Source organism: Strongylocentrotus purpuratus, unplaced genomic scaffold (assembly GCF_000002235.5).
Source record: "Strongylocentrotus purpuratus isolate Spur 01 unplaced genomic scaffold, Spur_5.0 spur5_scaffold_11, whole genome shotgun sequence".
Classification (NCBI taxonomy): Eukaryota; Metazoa; Echinodermata; class Echinoidea; order Camarodonta; family Strongylocentrotidae; genus Strongylocentrotus; species Strongylocentrotus purpuratus.
The window spans coordinates 31665185-31685826 of NW_022145596.1; the positions used below are offsets into that span (position 1 = coordinate 31665185).

Here is a 20642-nt window from a genome sequence, read left to right on the forward strand (position 1 = left end):
AACCATGGGGTTTCTGAAGGCCTGTGAATCGGAAACACGTCTCAAATTGGCCTGAAATATAAAAAAAAAACAGCAATGTGCAAAATTTCGTCCGATTTGCAGCCGATTGGTCATTTTATCTCAAAGAAATGCGCTGGAGGGGTTAAATTTCCCGCTATTTTTCTAGCTTGAATATTATATGAGAAGTCTCGAGTCGGCAGATGGGGCATTACTCTAATTCTAATACATCATCATCCGCCTACGATGCTATTTTTCTCTTAGTTATGGTAGTTAGATCATGCAGAATGCCAAAGGCTTTCGACTGCACGTCAATTGATTAAATGACAAGAGCTAGGTGCCGAATGTCTATATAGTTTTATTTAAGCATAGCAAGTGAGAAATTCAATACTTAATTCGACACATTCTCTCTCAGCCTACCTCCTATTATCCTAAACAAAATCCGATTATTGATTTATTCATACTCGACCCTACATCACATTCTACCGCCTATTATGAATACATGTATCTTCCTAAGTTTAACCTTTCAAAGTTATTAAAGGTACAGTTCTAACAGATCTCCCAGCATGTTTTCGTTATTGATATTTCGGGAGAGGTAGGCTTTTTATAACGTTATCTATACTCTGATAGAAATAGGTCATCCTGCATGGGATTCAATTTTGAAGCAAATATGTTTGTATTTTCAGTTGCCGTCCTCCTGCCCTATCTTCTATCCTATCTAATTTGACATGGATTTCTTATTCAGACCGAATGATGTGGGTCATGTCTTCAAATCTTTCCCGTCATTTCATTGTGCCTTGTTTACTCTCCCGCCGTTTTAAGCCATTTGAGAAAACAATGTCACGTGATCGAAACCGTCATTCTGATGCAAAATACGCGGGAACTTGGCGCCACGCAAAAACTCTGCTAGCATCATTCTGCTCAGTTTGATCGTCTGTATCAGACAGCCTGAAGACCCCATCGTGATCTCCTGGTTGAGGAACAACGACAAGGCATGTTGAAATGAAGTGGGTGGAAGTGACAAGCCACAGGAGAGGTTTCACGGAGCTCAAAAAAGCAACCAGAGAGAGGTCGCAATTCGATGACCAAGATGCCTGAAGGACACACTACCAATAATTTTGTAGATTGGGTTTAGTAGATATTGGCGGGTCATACGGGAGACGAGGATGTCATTCAACACTGACGATTATCCTTGACTCATTGTCACCTTCCAATCTCTTCTCAACGACGGCTGGGAATTCTTTGCAAGCATCTTTAGAATTCCATCACTAATTTTGTTAACATTGTCTGTGTCTTGCAATTATTTTCATTTAAAATGACGTATATCGTGATGTATTGCCCCCAAGGTGGCTAGACCAACAATGCAATTCTTGTCAAAGTATGATGAATAGTCTCTGTAGATGTAATTCACTAGTAACTTCGTTAACTTACACATTCATTGTCAGGTGCAGTGGAATGAAGAAGAAAAAATATTAAATTTTATTAATAATGCCATGCACTTCATGAATTACACAGCTTAAATCAATTTCCAGTAGTACACAAAGTTACCCTACAGGCTTATTCAACCAATTAAAAAGCCTAATAAACCACACGGAAACGCATTTACAATGATATTGGCAATGTAACATTTTCTTAGGATAGGGGTGGGAGCATCGATATATCGACCAATAAGATTCAACCGCTGCATGGATGGCCTCACATGAAATTAATCATCCCTCGTTCGTTGGTGTTTACTGGAGCATGTCACCTATGCCAAAACAGGCTTGTATTTTGTACATAGTTTAGAAAAAGGGCTACTTTTTAAACTTATCACTCTAAGAAAACATTAGATAGAGAGTATTTGCACATAATTTAACCTCAATAGAAATGAATTTATAGAAGAATCCGACGTCACAACTTTTCAAACATGAATGGTCTGGGTAACGTAAAAGCAGCAACGTCGTCCACTTCATCGTAAAGTTAATTCTTTTTCGGCCGCTTGGCCCCTACTCTGTAAACCGATGACTGACGCTACAAGCCCTTAGGTCCGCTCGTAGTCTGTCAATGTATCTCCTTAGTATGAGGTCTCAAAGGGCACAAACCGCAGAGGATAGAAAATGCAAATTAGTAGCCACTTTCAATGGCGGTGTGCAAAGAGTAGACAAGACTATATTCAGACTGAGAAGCCAGCCGTCGGTCCCCATTCAAAAGTCTTTCTTCAAGGCTTTTTAGATGCGATAAATGTATTTATTCAGCCTGAGATTGATTGGCAGGTTGACAGCATCACCCTCGGGTAGGAGGAGTAACAAACAAAAAATCGCTTCTTTTCCTGAAAGGGCGCCAAAGCAAAACGACGATGTACAGGACGTCAGCTTTTTGCCCCAAATAGGCTTAAGCCTTTGCTTTAATGGCGTAAGGCTTGTTTGTTGTTCTACGAAAGTAAATGAACTCTTTTTTGTTTGTATACGCAGATGCTGACATGCAAAGCTAAAAGTCGCTTAGGAACAATTTGTTCTGCCTTTTCCAAATATATATTGAGTACAGCGGCGGTGAGATACTAGGTATTTATGAAATGCATGTCATTCAGATACCGTTTGCCAAATGACTTTTTGGTACCCTTTCTTCAAATTGTTTTTAATTACTCATGTGTGAAATATGTATCAAATGAGTTGCATCAATGAAAGAGGAGGATCTAAGCTTTACAGGTATGTGTCATTTATTAATTATAATTTTGATTAAGTTATGATAAAACATCGATAATTCTCAGTTTCGTTTTTTTCTGGAACGCACTGTATATAGACATATAAAATACTTACAGAACCTCCCAAAGTTCCCCATTTGTTTAAGTAGATGAAAGTTGCCTAGAGAAGACAGGTATAAATATACAGGCTAAGCTTATGAACTGTGAAGAAAAGGTCTTGCGGACTCGCGTTGAACCGCTAATGATTACCTTCGCCCCTTGCCGACCTGGGGCTAGCATACGAGTCAGGATAGGGTCAACCGCCTCAAAACCTAGGATGGACAAACAGAGGGAACATATACAGCCACTGTGACGTCTTCGTGCAGTGTTTCTTAAGGGCATCTTTTCAAAATATCCTTTTCACTTTTTTTTCTATTGTATTTTCACGTATCCATGGCGTCATCACACTTGACAAAATAGTTAACAATTTTACATTGGTTGGTTGGTAGATCACGTTATAACAAATTACTAAGTCAAAAATATTATATTTTTAGTAAATTGTGAGCCATTTAGCCATTGGCTGCTAATCGTGATTTGCATCTACTCTACCGGGACAGGATTTATTTTAGGGCTTTAATTGATCGCATAATTATTTTTCTTCAAATCGGTAACAATAATATTTTCTTTAGTTGTTACATCGGTCAAATAAATATAATGTAACATTGGGAGGAGTATTGTCGAAAAAGGGAAAATGAATTTTTTGATCAAAAACACAATCATTTTGAATCTCTCAACGTGTTGCCAATTCAAGATTTTGAAAGTTATTTTTCCTTTTAAAATTCCTTGCATCAAAAGCAATATAGTCATGAAACACAAATGAATGCATTGTGCAACTGTTTGTCTTTTCTACTTATGCATCTGGCATATTGGTAGGGCTCCGAATAAAACGATGTGTGGAATGATTGTCTCGAAAGGGTTAAATCATGAATAAATGAATTTAAATAAACATTGAATTCGACGCCATCAATGCCATAAAGATCAAATAAAATGAAACGAATTCTTTTTATCTAATCACCTAAAAACAAATTGACCAATCAGGGAGCGAGTATCAACCTCTCGCCTCAACACGCAATCCAAACATCTAGGGAAGTTTTTATGTAATTCGTCGTCAATCTTCCGATTTCCTGAATAATTTAGGTGTTTGGATGCCTGGTTCGATCGAGGGGTTTCCCATCTCGCCCTCTCATTGGTCATACGCCGGTCACACTCATTCTATCGACGCGAGACTGACAACAAAAAGACAAAATAATTACATTAGTACGATGTGACAGAGGTTTAAAATTATCAATTAAATGTGTAACACGCATTTTAAATTACACAAGAAGGACTTATCAATATGTACAATGTATCAAGGTGATTAAAACGGGAACGCCGAGGAGCGGGGAAAAGGTGTAATAATGGCGGAGTTTGAAGTCACGATGTATAGTTTAATCACTTTCTCTTTGGATTAAAAATGTACCTCGCAAAATTATCTCATTTGTCTGATTGCACGCATGATTGTTTCCCAATACACACATACACACACTATATAAATATATATATATATACACACTTGCACAACACACTCACAAACTCATACACAAAGATCGTTTGAACACTTTTTCATTTTAAGGTTTACCTTAAGATTTTTTTTTTTTTTTTTTTTTTGAGGCCGCCATCCTTGTCAAGCTTTGCTTATGATTGCGGTCTCCTGCACTTTTCCATTTTTTTTTCCAAAGTTCGGATAATACTTTAAATTTATGATTATATGTTATGGAAATATTCAGTTTCGTTATTATATGTACTATATTATGTAAAAAAAAAATTTGACATGAAGAAATTATTGTTTGTTTATGTTGTATTATACCTTACATTTATATGTTCTTTGTTATTCAGTTATATTTTATATGGAAAAAATGCAGAAATAAAAATCAAATAAAAATCAAATCAAATCAATATCGCCACTCTCTTAATGTTTTAAGTTGAATACGTTCGTCTTTCTCTCTCTCTCTGAATTAATTATTATCTTATCACTATGATATAGAATAAAGACTTGGAATGAAAAGAGAATAACGGGAGACAAAAAAATAAAAGGACAGTGAAAGAAGGGAAACAACAGGAGACTGAGAGCAATTTTTTCCTCTAAAGAGTAGGCTTTTTTAAGTGGTAATTTAAATTTCACGAAGTCTTCTTTAAGAAGAAAAAGACACACTAAGCCCCGTAGACAGTAAACATTTTACCATGCGACCCAAACACACCATCATCATGCTTTTGTCTTTGAAGCATAACTACTTTAATTAGTCATTTTAAACAGGAAGTAATGAACCATAATATGATTGAAATGTAATCAGTTACAGTCATTGACTGGTCAATGACACTGCCCACTGCGCAGCTTAAGTCCATCCTACATAACTCTGGCGTCATATGATCTGTTCACATCCGCAACTAACATGTTCTTGGCCCCGTCTTTTAAAGAGTTACGATTGATCCAAATCAATCGTAAGTCCTCCAATCAATCGCAAGTTTTCAGTCTCCCATCTCCTATGTACATAGTTGCGATTAATATCAATCGCAAATAAGTTGCGATTGATATCAGCTCTTTATAAGACGGGACCCTTATCAGATAACATGTCTGCAGTACAATGTTGCTGAAGAAACATTCCATCCCAAAGGAAGATCTTAGGGGCACGTATTTGTTAAACCTATGCTACATTATTCATTGTTTCCATGTTTTCTTAATGCACATGTTGTTTAATTATGCAAAGTGTCTGGTCTGATGGATACCTTTACCTGAATGTGGGTCAGTTGGGTATAGTTCAAATTCCGGCAGCGGCACTTCAGTGATGTCCTCGAGCAAGACATGAATCTACACTGACACTCTTTACTTGGGAAGAAGACGTTTCCTGGAATGCTTAATGAGCGCCTCGGTTCATGGAAGCTCATCAAAGTTTCAGGCGATGCGATATTGTAGAACGTGGACGCGTTGTCCTTGATACTTTGACGGAGAAAAAGCAAACAGAAGTGGAAGCAATGATTGAAGGCGTTATCGTATCTGTAGGTTTCTGAACTGCTGAACATAGTGAAGGCATTTTATTTTATTTTCTTAAATAAAAATCTTGTTCTATTGCTACGCTCCCTGGTCAGGAATTACCTAGACCTTGGAATGGTTAAGTAAATAATTATCATAGCCCTGTACAATTTTATGACAAACACGAACTGTTCAATAAAAACCTTAGTTTTCATGTTTATTTTTGTTTCATGAAGTAACTTGAAACCAATCGTTACTATTTATTAATTCACCTTTTACGTCACACCAATAGGCATATTCACCTGGAAATGTTCTTAAACAAGATACAAGAAAAATTGCTCTTCCATTATTTTATGTAAAATGTTCGTATTTATTCTAAGATGAAAATAAAAACAAATTCTAAGGAAAGAAGTCTAAAATAGTGGATATTATTGAAGTATTCAAACAAATGATTTTTATTTGTAACCTGTTCACAGATATGCGAGGGTATTCTTTGGAACTATAGTGATATCCCTTTCCTTAAAACTATTCATTGTATGCGAGAGAGTTTCTCCCTCCAAGGACTTGATTTACAAGCGCAATGGGCTCGTCAATTATCGTCCTTCAATCGATATACTGATCACGAGCCTCTCAGTCGTCACCCTCTCTCTGATCTTCTGCCTTCTGCCCTAATTCCGGTTCACCGGCTTTCGATTATTCATGAAATATATTTCAAGATTCTTGACAGTAGCCGTTAGCCAGGTTACCAAAGTAAGGCCGCATGGTCTAATTCCTGTATTGTCTCCTGAAGACCTTCTTGAGACATTACCATGCTCAAGATTCACCTATCAACGTTCATTAGCATGATCGTGGGTGAGAAATGACATATATTACAATGTTCCAATCGATCATTTTTCCGGTCTTCGGGCAATCTGTGCCCTTTTTGTGGTAATATTTCAGTCAGATGAATGAGGTTAAGTCTGAGCTCAGTTTGTCTCCATAGAAAGGTAAGCATAATAGTTGGGAACATACCAGAGAGATGAGCAGTGCCTGGGGGAACTGATGATCTACAATATATCGAAGGACTGCAGTCATATATGAAAACACACTAACCATCATTACAGGCATAAACTCATCCTCATACTCGTCGATCATTATTTTTAGGGAGAAAAGTTGTTTGGAGCAATATTTTTATATTTTCATTCTAAAAGTGGCATTAAAGAAACAACGCATTATGTTTAAGGGGTTATCCAATCCAGAATTTGTGAATGATTGTGTTGAGGTGTCGTGACATAGTGGTTCATTCATGTGACTCTATAGGGTTGAGGGTTCGAATCCACATTTGCCATTCTCGACCAAGGTGTTAATATGTATCTGGCAATTGAATGGGGGGATAATGATTGCAGAACCCCAGGAATGATATCATTGAAGCGGATGAGGCTTCCCTGGGAAACAAAATTATTGTTGTCTGGCGAGTTGAATGGATCTAAGTACAATCGTAAATTTATAGTTGAAAATACGGAAAATATCGATATGACTATAAATGTATGATATCAAAATTATATGGAACCTTTCTCTTTCTCGTTCTTCCTCTGTCTGTCTCTCTGTCTTCTCTCTCTCTCTCTCTCTCTCTCTCTCTCTCTCTCTCTCTCTCTCTCTCTCTTTCTCTCTTTCTCTCTCTTTCTCTCTTTCTCTCGTAGGTGGAAACGATTGGTGACGCGTACTGCGTTGCCTCAGGACTTCACAAATCTTCCAACACGCACGCGCAATTAGCTGCAAAGATGGCGATTAAAATGATGGAGGCTGCAGCGGCTGTAAAGTCACATCAGGGAAACGCACTCAGGGTAAGCAGCTAATTATTAACACTCAAATATTTTCGAGAACCCCATAAAGTTGTTGAAAATTTGACGCCCTTTCATAAAGGGCACTTTTCTTAGTGTTCTTGTTGCAGGAGGAAAAGCCGATGCACGTGTGTGTGTGTGTATTTTTTAAATGTTTTTTATTTCTATTTTATAGGTGTTCAGGAAGGGGGAATGTTTCACAAAAATCATAAGTTGAACTTATCGCTTAGTTGGACTTAACAATTATAGAAAGCCGTTAGAATCTTTTTAAATATTTTGTAAAAGTTATTTTTAAAGGCATAAAATGTTGATCCGAATCACTCATATTGTCTATTATCAAGGAGATTTCATGTTCTTGTTGTGGAATGTATGAAAAGTCTAATATACTTGATTTTCTGCTTTTGAAAATATTTTATTTCAAGGCTACATAATGTTACATAAGGCTACATAAGGCTAAATAATGTTAAAGTCCAACTTAGTGTTAAGTTCGACTTAGGATCTTTGTGAAACACCCCCAGGTCTAGTAGACAATTCGGTATCAACTCTTTTCTGACTGAAATCTTAGGTCATGGTATTGTCAGGGTTCAGTAGAAGCAGAATTATCCATACGATACACAATTTGTTAAAAGTATCCTTACTTTACGGTTGAAATAAACTGATTTTAAAAATACCCCACTAAATAAATTATTATACTTTTTTTTTGAAGTGGGAAGTACCGTAATCATCATACATATACTATAATTATTCACTCTAGGTTATGTAGAGCTCAAACTTTCACTCGCATTGCGACATGACTACCGTACTTTCCGTGTTTAACAAACTTTTTTGTTAACCATTGTCTTTAAGTGGTTTCCAATCAAACTTAAACTATAACAACGGAAGGGTTTTTGAAATATCAAATAAAATGATAAGGCGTTTAAATATTGAATCATCATAAACGGCGTATATATAAATGATGATATAATTATGATGCTGCTTATATTGATGACGTTGACTATGGTTGTGATTATAAATCACGTTGATTATGATGATGATGAATGCGACGATCGTGATAATAGTGATGATGATGATGATGATGATAACAATTTCTTTGGATTACCATAGAAGCTCTTTTTTCATTTGATATGCTAGTTTTGTCAAATGAAAGTTGAAACGAGAATTTCATTATGAGAACATCATTAGTATTTGTTAATATTATTACTCAGAAACCTGTGTATACCTTACCAGATCTTAAAGATAATCGTACTGTTAGAATACATGTTATCACTATGGTTTAATGAAAACACCTCCCAAAGACCTCTGACTTAGAAGAATAAAAAAGCTTTTTAAAAAAGAATGTTGAGCCAGTATCAGACAGATAATCATGTTTCCTCTATACCCTAAATGGCCCTCCTAAAGTCGATAAGGTAATGTCTCTGTATGTGGCACTCTTCGTCAGGTCTAAACCATTCTCTATCTGATGTAGACGAAATCCTGCCCTGGTAATACCTATTGATTTCATAATAATCATTTTGAGGCTAACACCGTTGCAAAGGATGGTAAAATGAACGGTTTTCCGAATAAAGTAATAAAAGGTCTACCGCCGTCCTACTACACCAAATGAAGGCTGCGGTGAGGATTCCTTACGCGTTCTGAATACGCCTTCTTGTCTGTGGTTTATGGTTTGTAGGTACTGTGGAATCTCTATGACATCACATTACTTCTTGGTTTCGTAATCTTAGACAGATCCTGGCCTGTAAGAAATAAGTATCCATCTTAAATGAAGCGTAAGTACAGCCCATGCGTAAGATCGTGACAAGGAATGAATCCCTGTGTCAAAATGGAAGCCTTGATTAATGCTTCCTCACGACTCCACTCCATTTCATTTGTTTTACCTCATTACCCGCCTCTTTCGCCGCAAACAATCATCAAATCTAAAATTGCAAATCGTGCTGTCCCGAATAAAAACGCGAGAGACTCTTCATCAATATGGGTATATTTCCTGGAAGAAAGTTGGCATCTTCTTCAACTTCGTAACACATCCCATTTTTCTGACATTGTCCATATTCCTACCATCCACTGGTGAATGACGACTTCTTTTGTTTACCTGACTACTAAGAAAGTATGTGTATGCTTGTAAGTTAGAAATCATAGGACCGACGACTTTAAGTCCTTTCCGAGGGACTAGATACTGAGGAATAATACTTTACCAAAGGACAGTAGCGCATTGACTTGGTTTCGAACCCTGGTCCTCTCTGTTACGAAGCCACTGCTCTACAACTGAGCCTTCGTGCCTCCTCAAATTATGGGTTAAATTCAGAACTTGTTTTAATGAGAACCCTAAGACATGCAGGGCTGTGTTAAATCAAACACGCGATTGACAACAGAACTTTCAATTACTTTCAGTTAGCATAACTATCAAGAAGACACAGGAAGAAACAAATCGAAGAGCGGGATGGTGTTTACACTTTAATATTTTCTTTAAAATTTCTTGGTACCTCATCGAGAAAAAAAAAAAGGTTTTTACATTTATTTCTAAACTCAAGCGCAGTAGATTACAAACATTGGCTTTTGAAATTTGTATTTCCAAAGGATGAACACTATCAGTGTTTCGATACTCACCGTTTTAGCATCTTTCTTGTCATTATTATACATGGGTGTAAGTAATAAAAGGCACATCACTATTTTTTTCTCCCGCTCCCATTCACTTTTCTTTCTCTTTCCAGCCATCCCCCTTCTCTCTGTCTCTTTCTCTCTCTCTCTCTCTCTCTCTCTCACTCTAACTCTCTCACCCTCACTTGTTCACTTCCCCTTGCTGCCTCTATATCACACCACCTCCTTCCCTTCCCTCTTTCTTTTTTTCTCGTTCTCTCCCCTTCTCTATTTATCGGTAGAAATAGAGATGGGTGGGTACTGGTTTCATGTGTTTTATATTTTAACCAAATGAATTTAGTCATAAATAATGAATGGAAATGTAACAAGCTATCAAAGCTCTGCATGTGCCTTCTAAATCAATTTCTTGGTAAACACTGTTCTCCCCACAGATACATAAATATTGAATAATTCATTATGAAGGTTTTACCGCCCATTCCCACCATGCCTACGGCAACCTTTCCATCTCAGCTTGCGAAAAATGCCATCTTTTAATTATGGATTCTACCTTGCGTGAAGAGATAAGAGATAGGATTAAATTGGCAACGTGTGAAGATGCGTTATTGCGGTAGATTTAATATCGGCTTACTTTAATCCTGTACACAGGCTCTGTATCCCAGGCCATTACTCTACCTGAGCTGAGTGAACGGTGCGTTATTGCCTCTTCTATGCTTCTCAGACGCCAGTCGCCACCCCTGGATTATTGCTTGCAAATCATAATTTGTCGATCAATTATGAAAATTTCACTTGTGTAAGAAAACAAGCTGTCAAATGTAATGGAACAAAACTTAAACAAAGTCAGTATTGTGTTTCCTTTCCTTTATATAATGGAGGAAATATTCCTAGAAATTGCCATTTGGAAACATTCAATAACACCCATGACTAATTTGAATTTTATTGTTATTCCCATTTTGATTGAATTATTATAGAAATTCACGGTGTTAGATACTTCGCCCAGAGGCATAAGGGAAGCAATAAGGATATCAAATTTGATTAAAACTTATTTTGTCCTTTATAGTAATGTTGCTATGAGAAGACTCTCAGGGGGATTTAAGGGAACGAGTATTCATTTTATCCGAGGAAAATTGAATTATTTTTGGAATCATTGAAGCTTTTTCAAATCAAATTATACGGCATCAATAAAATATTTTACGTTTATATAGCACATGAATTGGTTATTATACATTGCCCCTGGCCCTGGTTCGTTTTTTCCAGAGGTTCATAATTACGACGGTTCGTTTTCCGAAGGATTCATAATTCCGACGGTTTATTTTTCCGAAGGTACAAAATTATGAGGATTCGCTTCCGAATGGTTCATAATTACGACGGTTCGTTTTTCTGAAGGTTCATTATTCTAATAGTTCGTATTTCAGGAGGTTCATAATTCCGACGGTTCACTTTTTCGAAGGTTCATTATTCCGAAAGTTCGTTCTATCAAAGGTACACAATTCCGACGGTTCATTTTTCCGAAGGTTTATAATTCCGAAAGTTCATTTTCCCGAAGGTTCATTATTCTGATAGTTCGTTTTCTGAAGGTTCATTATTCCGACGGTTCCTCACAGACATAGAACCCTTAATCGTTTTCCGGAGTAACAAACCTCAGGAGTAACGAACCCTAATTCATTTTCGGAATTATGAACATTTGGATAAACGAACCTTCACAATTATGAACCTTCAGAAAATCGAGTGCCTCCCTATTCGACAACCGGTGTCTTTGTCCACTAGACAAGACCCAAACAGATAATGTGAAGATAATGTTAGTAAGATAAGTCGTCGTCAATGTTCTGAAAAGAAGTAAAACTAGCATGATGACCTTAATCCTCCCTAATGCTAAAACGTCCGTCCATGACACTGAATATGATAAATTAGATTCGACAGATGCTTTTATGTCGTTTTATCCTATTCCTACGAAATGCATGGGGTCTTGAAACTGCGTAGAATCTGCCATGGTTGATTAAAGATAAAATGACTCAATGAATTCGTATGTAATGGCTCGTAATGCATATCTAAACATTGCTTTGTATGTTGAGCCATTCCTGTAGCCTGTGTTATCTCCATCGTTGTCAAGTGATTACATATACCGAAACCATTCCAGCATACTTATCATTCACATTTTTGATGAGCTCACTTCTGTACAGCCATGCCTGACGGGAGCTGTTTAAAGACCATACCCAAAATGAAAAATTAAATGGATGAATTATATATTAACGGAAAGCTTTTAAGCCATAGATTACAATAATATCAATTAAATGCAATGTTAGTGTCTGTCAGAGGAGCATGAGCTCTCTGAAAACTCAAATTCCAAGCTTTGAAAATCGGATTGTGTCGACCCAAAAAAATTGCTATCGACTTGATGACATCATCTTATGTGGAGTAGGCACATTCACAGTGACTTTGCATTAATTAAGCACGGCTCATCGCTATATCATCAGCTATATATGTGAACCGATGGGGTCCACGTGTTATGTCGTCACTGTAACGTCGGTAAATTTGACCGCTGTTGACCTGTAATTTGGAAGGGTGCGGATATCAAGTTTTAATTTGCTTTTGTGCAATAGTAAAACTGTAAATACTTTTTATTCCTTTATAATTTTATTTTACATTAATTCAGTTCTCCATTTATATCAAGTTGTATTTTCTTCGGATAGGGTCTTTAAACATTTGTTTAAAAATCTCCAGAGATGTAACGACTTTCAGGAATCACTGATTTTTTTTAACCATCTAGTGTTTCTGAACATTACGTGTTGATTGAAATACTCCAGCATATCAATTCTATTTCTTATTCATCAGAGTGTCATAATGATAAACAAAGAGAAAGACCGCGTCCATCTCGTATATATTGACATTCAATAATTGCATAAAATTTGTAGTAAAACAAATATGACGTATTTGCCGAATATGTGTCATAATAATGTAACATGTATACTAGCTGAAGGATAGGCCAAGGTGGTATTAGGTCTATCTAGATAAAGATAACGTTTGAAAAAAGGTGCGATGTTCATTACACATTCATGTTGGTTCTATGCAATCTTAAACACAGTTTCCTAGCTTATCATGTAGTTTGTAAATATTCTTATAATCTGCATAACCAACCATTGTGAATATCCTTTTATGTTTGACGAAATGAATCTGGAAATCCAGTATCATTACTAGATATCGAGTCGTTTATTTTTTATTTCATTTTTTCTAAATACCATTCACTATCATGCCCTCATTTTCAGCAACGTGGTTGACTATTTTGTGTATGTCTTTTCTGTTTGTGCTGTATACAGATGCGTATTGGACTGCACACAGGAGAGATTGTGGCGGGAATTGTCGGTCAGAAAATGCCCAGGTATTGTCTGTTTGGTAACAATGTCACCCTAGCTAACAAGATGGAATCGCATAGTGAAGCACTCAAAATCAACGTTAGTCCTACTACACACGTGTAAGTATGACAATACAGATATCTGAAATATACGTATCTGAAATATTTGTTAAAAATGTATGACAATACACTTCGTATTACAAGAGTAACTCCCCTGGTACTGATAATATGTCATAATAGGGACTTTTCGATTTGCATGACGACAAAGTGGACTGCTACGTGTGACCTCCTTTTAAGGCACTGGCAGTGCCTTAACAGGAGGTCACCTTGCCTTAAAAGGACTCCACACGTAGCAATCCACTATGTCGACATGCAAATCTAAAAGTTCCTGTTATCTTGTTTGAGCGCCAACGATGGCTATTAGACATATCGACGTTTTTATGATAATTTGGATGACCATCTTTGGTATTGTTTCCTTCTAATTTAAAGCATGATATTTTGAGCTAATTATTCTTAAACCATTATATCCATTTTTATTTTCCATTGTGTATAATTTAGTTGCAAGTTTAGAAGCCAATACTTGTGATAGCGAATGTATTTACTACAATGCATTGGTTTAGCACTTCAAGGACCGCATTTGTAATTGGAGAGATTAATTCACACTAAGCTTATCTTTTCGAGAGCCTGTTAATAGAACCCACTTTTGATTCAAGAAGAGGAAGAAACTATTGTAAAAATCCAACAATTCTCTTCATACTGTCATAATTAGGGATTACATTCGTTAGAGTTGATTCTACTTCAAATCATAGTTGAGTCCACTATGAAGTGGTGGACGAATAACTTTTTGAGAGTGGATTTCACGATTCCGAGCGTGGATTTCTGCTCCAAATGAATCAAAGCAGTATATCACGGCGCATTTCGATCAAATTTGGCAGATATATGGTGCGTAGGAGGGGGGGGGGGGGTCGTCATTCTCCTACCTTCAAACACACTCTGTGGTGTTTGTAGGTAAATAGATATCACTTCATCCAACCACACGTCAAGATGCAGCCGCGTATCCATGGCGGGAAAAGAAACCTCCTGATGGTCCCTCTGCGCTGAAACTATTTATTCTAATGAAATTCCTAGCCATCAGTGGAATTGCAAAGAGCGGGGAAGAATGCGAGAAAACGTACGAATTATTATCAAATAAAGATTGGGAGCGGGCTTTGTAAGTGAAATCTACTTACTTTAATCCGTATTTAGATATGTAAGGGTGTTTGGGTTTCGTCTTTCTCGTATTAAACGCACGGTGTGGTGTACGATCGAAGCTCGTGCTTTTACGACCGGGGGAAATGGAATTTCAATTTTTTGAATTAAATGTATGTCGAGGTAAGGCGAGCTATTGAACTCTGTATCAAAGAAGTAGATCCCTGTATCCTGATTGCGTAAACTGGTCTGTATTGAATAGAGACATGCCCATGATTTCTATGGTTAAATTATACCCAGGAGTTCCATTTTGAGGCATTTCGTCTGTAGAACCTCGTACAATCATGTCACTAAGGTGGCTATGTAGAAAGAAAATGTTGTTATTTCGAATAGGCTATTTACCAATACATGTGTGATGAGATATTATATCCCAAGATGTTGTGGGTGACATCTCTATTTAAATTTAGAGTGTTTTGTCTATGAAATTTAAGTACACAGTCTCGTGGATGTAAAACATGCAGATAATGCGTCATTGAAAGGTTCGAACTTAGATGCTTGGATTCTTTTTTAATACAATCACGTGTTGAAAGTTGAATTAGAGATTTACTTGAAACTGATTAGTTTCTTCATTCGATCTATTATGAATATCCCACAGATGTCAAATTCACCTATAAAAATTTATTTTAAAAACGTTTACTTCAACAAAAGTAGATTAAAAGGAAGAATAATTTATTTACAATCCTTTAATAGGACAACAATGAATCAGATGATAACGATAATGATAATAATATAATAATAATAATAATAGCAATCATTGTCATGATAATAAGAACTATAAATATCAATCATAGACCAGGATATCATATCAGTAATAATGATACTGGAATCCTGTATATTGCTCATGTCTTCAACATTACCACTCCTGACGCTCCATTATTATTAGCCCAGATTTAGCACGTCTGCCATTACAGTGCTTGAGCTTTTTAATGAATTAAATCCTGTTACGTACCTATTTATCTCACCTGGTTGGAGTGCAGCAAAATAATATAGATTAATGTTTAGCCAAAGAACATTAGTGCTGCGACAGGGTTTTAAACCCCTTACATTGTGGCTCACAGTCCGGAGATTTACCCACAATACCATAACACCTCACCTAAATTAATTGTCTGGCCAGAAAGAAAAGAAATATCGTTTTGCTCTTAGACTAAAATTGATAAATACACTTCACTTTCCCATTGATTGATTTCGTACCTTGTCAGTTGTGATGGTCGATACACCCATCGTAAACCAGTCCGTAACATCAATTTTAGTATTACAGCATATGGGACTACAGTAATTATTTCGCGTCGCTATACATATCCACAAGTCTACGTTTCTAACTATTATGAAATGCTGAAATTCGTATTATATTATCATTATACATTTTTGATAGTGTGGCCAGGACTTTCCAGTCTCCAGTTTTACTAATCGTGGGCGGATATCAATCATAGACCACGATATGTCTCACCGACCACTAACCTTTAATTTATCTATTTGAAACAATCAGTGGTTTTACCGGCAAATTGCATATCAGTATTCACGTGGTAAAGAAAACCACACATTTTTCATAACGTTACCACAATGAGAGAAATATAGAAATATTCAAATGAAATCCACATGGGTACCACTACCACATCTATCTCGGTGAAACTGATATGACTAGAAACTGCTGCTTGGGTTTTATCATGGGATATCTTCCCATTTACAGTATGACGTACAATCATCATTAAAAAATACAATAGAACTTACCATTTGAAGGCACAAGTGTATTCCTACATGAATGGTTTATAAGACTTGTTTGCGTTATATATAAAAATATTTATATTTACATGCCTGTGTTATTACGTGTCGGCTTTGATTATATTCAAGGAATTATTTACATTCAAACCTTAGCTCATTAGTTCAGCATTGGTACTAATGATTTTGATTTAGATATATCGGCAAAGATCCTTGATTTCATATCCATGTTTACATATTTTGTATTGTATATGTAGCCTATCCCATATAGTTGTGTTATAATAGTGTTATTGATGCATTGTAATTACTTAAAATTTAAAAGGTTGTAGTAATATATCCATTGCAGTGTTATATCAGTGTGATACTGTGTTGGTCAAACGTAATCCTCATGTACTCTGAATTGTGATAGAAATGCACTCGTCATGAACCCGTATGTAGACATGGTGTAATTGACGTTTTAGTGAATTATTGTGCGTGACTTCACAAAGGAACGATGCTTGAATAGTACCCTTCTCGTCGGTGTAAGCACGTGTTTTTACAGAGCTTGCAACTCAACCCCTATTGGAAGAATGGTCACGTTTCTCTAAAGATTCGTTTATCTAAGTAATTACGGGAATTTTGACTATCACTGGACTATCTTCCAAAGGAATATGCGAAGTGTACTTTCTAGTCTGTCTATATTACTGGTATGTGAATTAAAGTGTCGGGACAGCAGGTAATATGCTATGTCAGGATACTACCATGGAAAGATTTTTTTTGTCTTCAATAGAGCTGTACACAACTGTTCCTTCATCCCTTTATCATACCAATGAATTTATATGGGTTAAAAATCTCTGTTCAGAGCCATTCAACCCCATAGGGTTAAAAGAAATTTGACTCGGGAGGATGTTTCATCGATTGCTCCTTCATTGTATGCTAATCCTTTTTTTTTATTCCCTTTTAATTATTTGAAAGGAGTAAAATATGACAAGAATGGCTGTAAGATTCATAGCTTGTTTTATTTAATGGTATATTTATTACAAATCTGCCTCGTAGCCTAGGCTAAATTATACATTTTGTTAAACATATACAAAAACAAAATGCATATAATAATAAATAACCATACTTTATGAACATATTATTATGAAATACAAAATTAGACGCGTTTGACATGGTAAATGTGGCCGATTGACTAATTAAAACAAATAAAAATCAAGATTAGAAGTCACTTAAAAGAAGAGAAGAGGAAATGAAATAGGTAAAACAATTTCTATTTACCTTTATGATTAAAAAAAAGAGGATCTTTTCGATGGCAGTATCCTGAAGTAAAATATTACCTGCTGATCTGACACTTTAATTCACATACCAGTAGAGCGTAATATCAGGTTAAGTATATGTATAGGCCCAAAATAGGTTAAACAGATATACACATCTACGAATTTAATGTAACATTGTGTTTTTTTTGTACAACCTTGTGAAAATAATGTGTAAAAAAAGGATATTAATGGGGGAAAGCTGTTAATCATTTGAACTATGCCCTGATGTTATTATCACAGCAGAAAAATGATTAATAGTATAATAAAAATCATCCTTCTTTCTGTTTTTCTCTGTTTTCACAGCCTTCTGGTTGAATGTGGTAGTTATCACTTTGAAGAGCGCTCTCGGGAAACTCTTCCCGCCGCCTTTCCAGCCACCATCCTAGGCAATCCTTTCTTTCTCTATGGCTACGATACTAATCCTGAAGAACCCGTCGATGCAGAACTCTGGGGAGACAGTACTCATGTTGAGATACCCACGTAATCAAGAGGAATCTAATCCCGTAATCCATGTCAAGATGTGATCTCATCAGAGCAAGGTAGACAATACTTATCTTGAGGATTCAATTTGACATTTCATTTATACCATTGTCTTCAGAAAATCAGGACTTTACTTGCGTCATGGAGATGTTTCTTCATCTGTAAATTTCCTGTTTTTTATGTAATGGCTGACTTTTAGAACTAAGCTTCTGTTAATTGAGGATCGATTTGGATCTTGATTTAGCTACCAGCTGATCCCAAATTAAAATAAAAGTCGAAAGTAATATGTCCTTTATGGTTCCGTTCATTTGTTAAAAGTCATGTTTGGTATTAACAAATGTCGTTATGGTCAGGGAAATATCGTAATTACGATCATGGTGAAAAAGTTGATCACAGCTAACATTTTGAAAATCCATAGTGAAAATATGTTATAATGACGAACAAATAGTCAAGTTTATTATGATCAAGTGTAATTGATAATTCATTTAGCTTTCAACTCCTTATTGACTCAATAATGGAGACTGTCATTCAGCTTTCTCGCTATTTAACCAAGTTAAACCAAATAAATGGAACAACTTTTTAAGTTTATTAGTTCTTTACTAGGCCTGAAGGAGTTTGACTCATAATGTATTCTGGTTTCCTACAGGAAGAAGTTAAGAGAATGTTACCGCACATTGTGTGTTGTAGACTAAACATGCTAATGAATATTGATTTTGAATTGTTTGTATAAATGAAGTGTCATTTTGAGCTGTAATGAGATGGTTTGTCTATGCATGACCAGGATTTGTTCGTAATCGATCAAATATTGACTATGGTAATGGGTAGATAGAAGATCACGTCTCCCACCAACTGTAATTACTTATGTTTCCACTGAATGGTTAAATGATGTGAATACTAAGATCATGAAGATACACTGTATGATCATGAATCTAAAGACACCGAAACGATTGAAATGTAGTAAGAAGTCTGCATGTTGTTCGTTATAAATGCAATAAAGGTATGTTGGGACTTACGTGTGTGTATTCATTATTCAAAGAGGGCTGATATACACATTGTCTCCTGTTTTAAAGTGATAGGATGTAATCTTCTCAACGTGTTGAATGCCATACCTGGTAATAAATATTACATTTAGAGACTCATAACAGATGGGGGTACTTCCAGACAGGCAGGGGTGTAATGTGTCTGGGTAACATATGATATTACCTTTCTCCCCGTGGGTCTTTAAATGAGGGGGTCGGAGGGGAACACTGCCTCCGTTCTAGGATGAATGGTGAAGGGTGGTTTTTAAATCCACCAACATGTGACCAGGAAAACTTTATTTACGCAATATTTCATGACAGTTCATTTTAAAAGGTGTAAGTAATTATAGACTTTTGGTACCTACATTTGGGTTATGCCTATATACCGTGTCAAACAATCGGGAAAAGGATGTTGTCGTTATGAATATGTTTAGCTATTGCATGAACTTAAAATAAACAGATGATGTCTATGTTATTATGCCGAATGATCAAAGAAACCATTGTTTAAACACAATTGTAGACGTCATGGAAAAATGAGCTCAGTAAGGCGATTTCATATTTTACCTAACACTTTTATCATTTTACTTTCGTGTGCATTAGATCTAATATCTTTTGTGCAGGCAACATTATTTAGTCTACTGTTTTTATTTTTTCCTAAGATATAAGATAGGCGTCAGTTCATTTTTGTATTGAACATTTTGAATACAGACTGGATGTATTCCTTATTACTTTCTCTTCAAAATAGATGTAGGTATCTTACCTGGGAAAAGATATCGTGTTGTACTGTGAAAAAAATGTTCTATGCGTTTGGGACCATTCACCTAAAATATAACTTGTGCATATGCGAATAAAGTAGTCTTTTTTCTCCCCAACCCCCCCCCCCCCCCGACAAAAATAATAATAATAAAACTAGTATTAATGATAATTCGATAATATTGATCATGATGATGATAATAATAATATTAATAATGATAAAAGTAATAATAATTGATGAATAGATGAATTAAAAAGTTTATAAATAAGAATTACCAGAAATTCTTTGGATAAAGGATCAGAAGTATGAAAAAGTAAAGGATAAAAAAAAAATCAGATGGCCTCTTGGCTCGAAACCCACCTGCTACCTTGGCTCCTTGCGTATTAGAGCGTGTAAGGACGCGTCGATTAGTCTACTCAAATATCGCTTTTAAACTTATTTAAAGAGAATTTGGTATCAAAATCGTTCTTCTAAAGAGATTCTAGTTCACAATAATACTTCAGTAAAAGCATAATGCTGTGGAGCCTAAAGCATTCAGAGCAATTAATTGTATGTGACTGGTCCCCGGTAGTATATTTTCCACAAAAGTACAATAGCTAACATCTCAAAAGTCAGTTTTCTATTATCTGCACATCACTTTATATCGTCA

General features: G+C 36.0%; 1 protein-coding gene across 1 annotated transcript in view; it reads left to right on the forward strand.

The window, feature by feature from the left end:
- The window catches only part of LOC100889569 (guanylate cyclase soluble subunit alpha-2-like), a 56615-nt gene extending 38103 nt beyond the window's left edge, over positions 1-18512 (forward strand). The window contains exons 7-9 of the mRNA XM_030980229.1: positions 7403-7546; positions 13447-13601; positions 18044-18512. Coding sequence (XP_030836089.1) covers positions 7403-7546; positions 13447-13601; positions 18044-18224 — 480 coding nt within the window. The 3' untranslated portion in view covers positions 18225-18512. The remainder of the gene's footprint in view (positions 1-7402; positions 7547-13446; positions 13602-18043) is intronic.
- The last annotated feature ends 2130 nt before the right edge of the window (positions 18513-20642 follow it).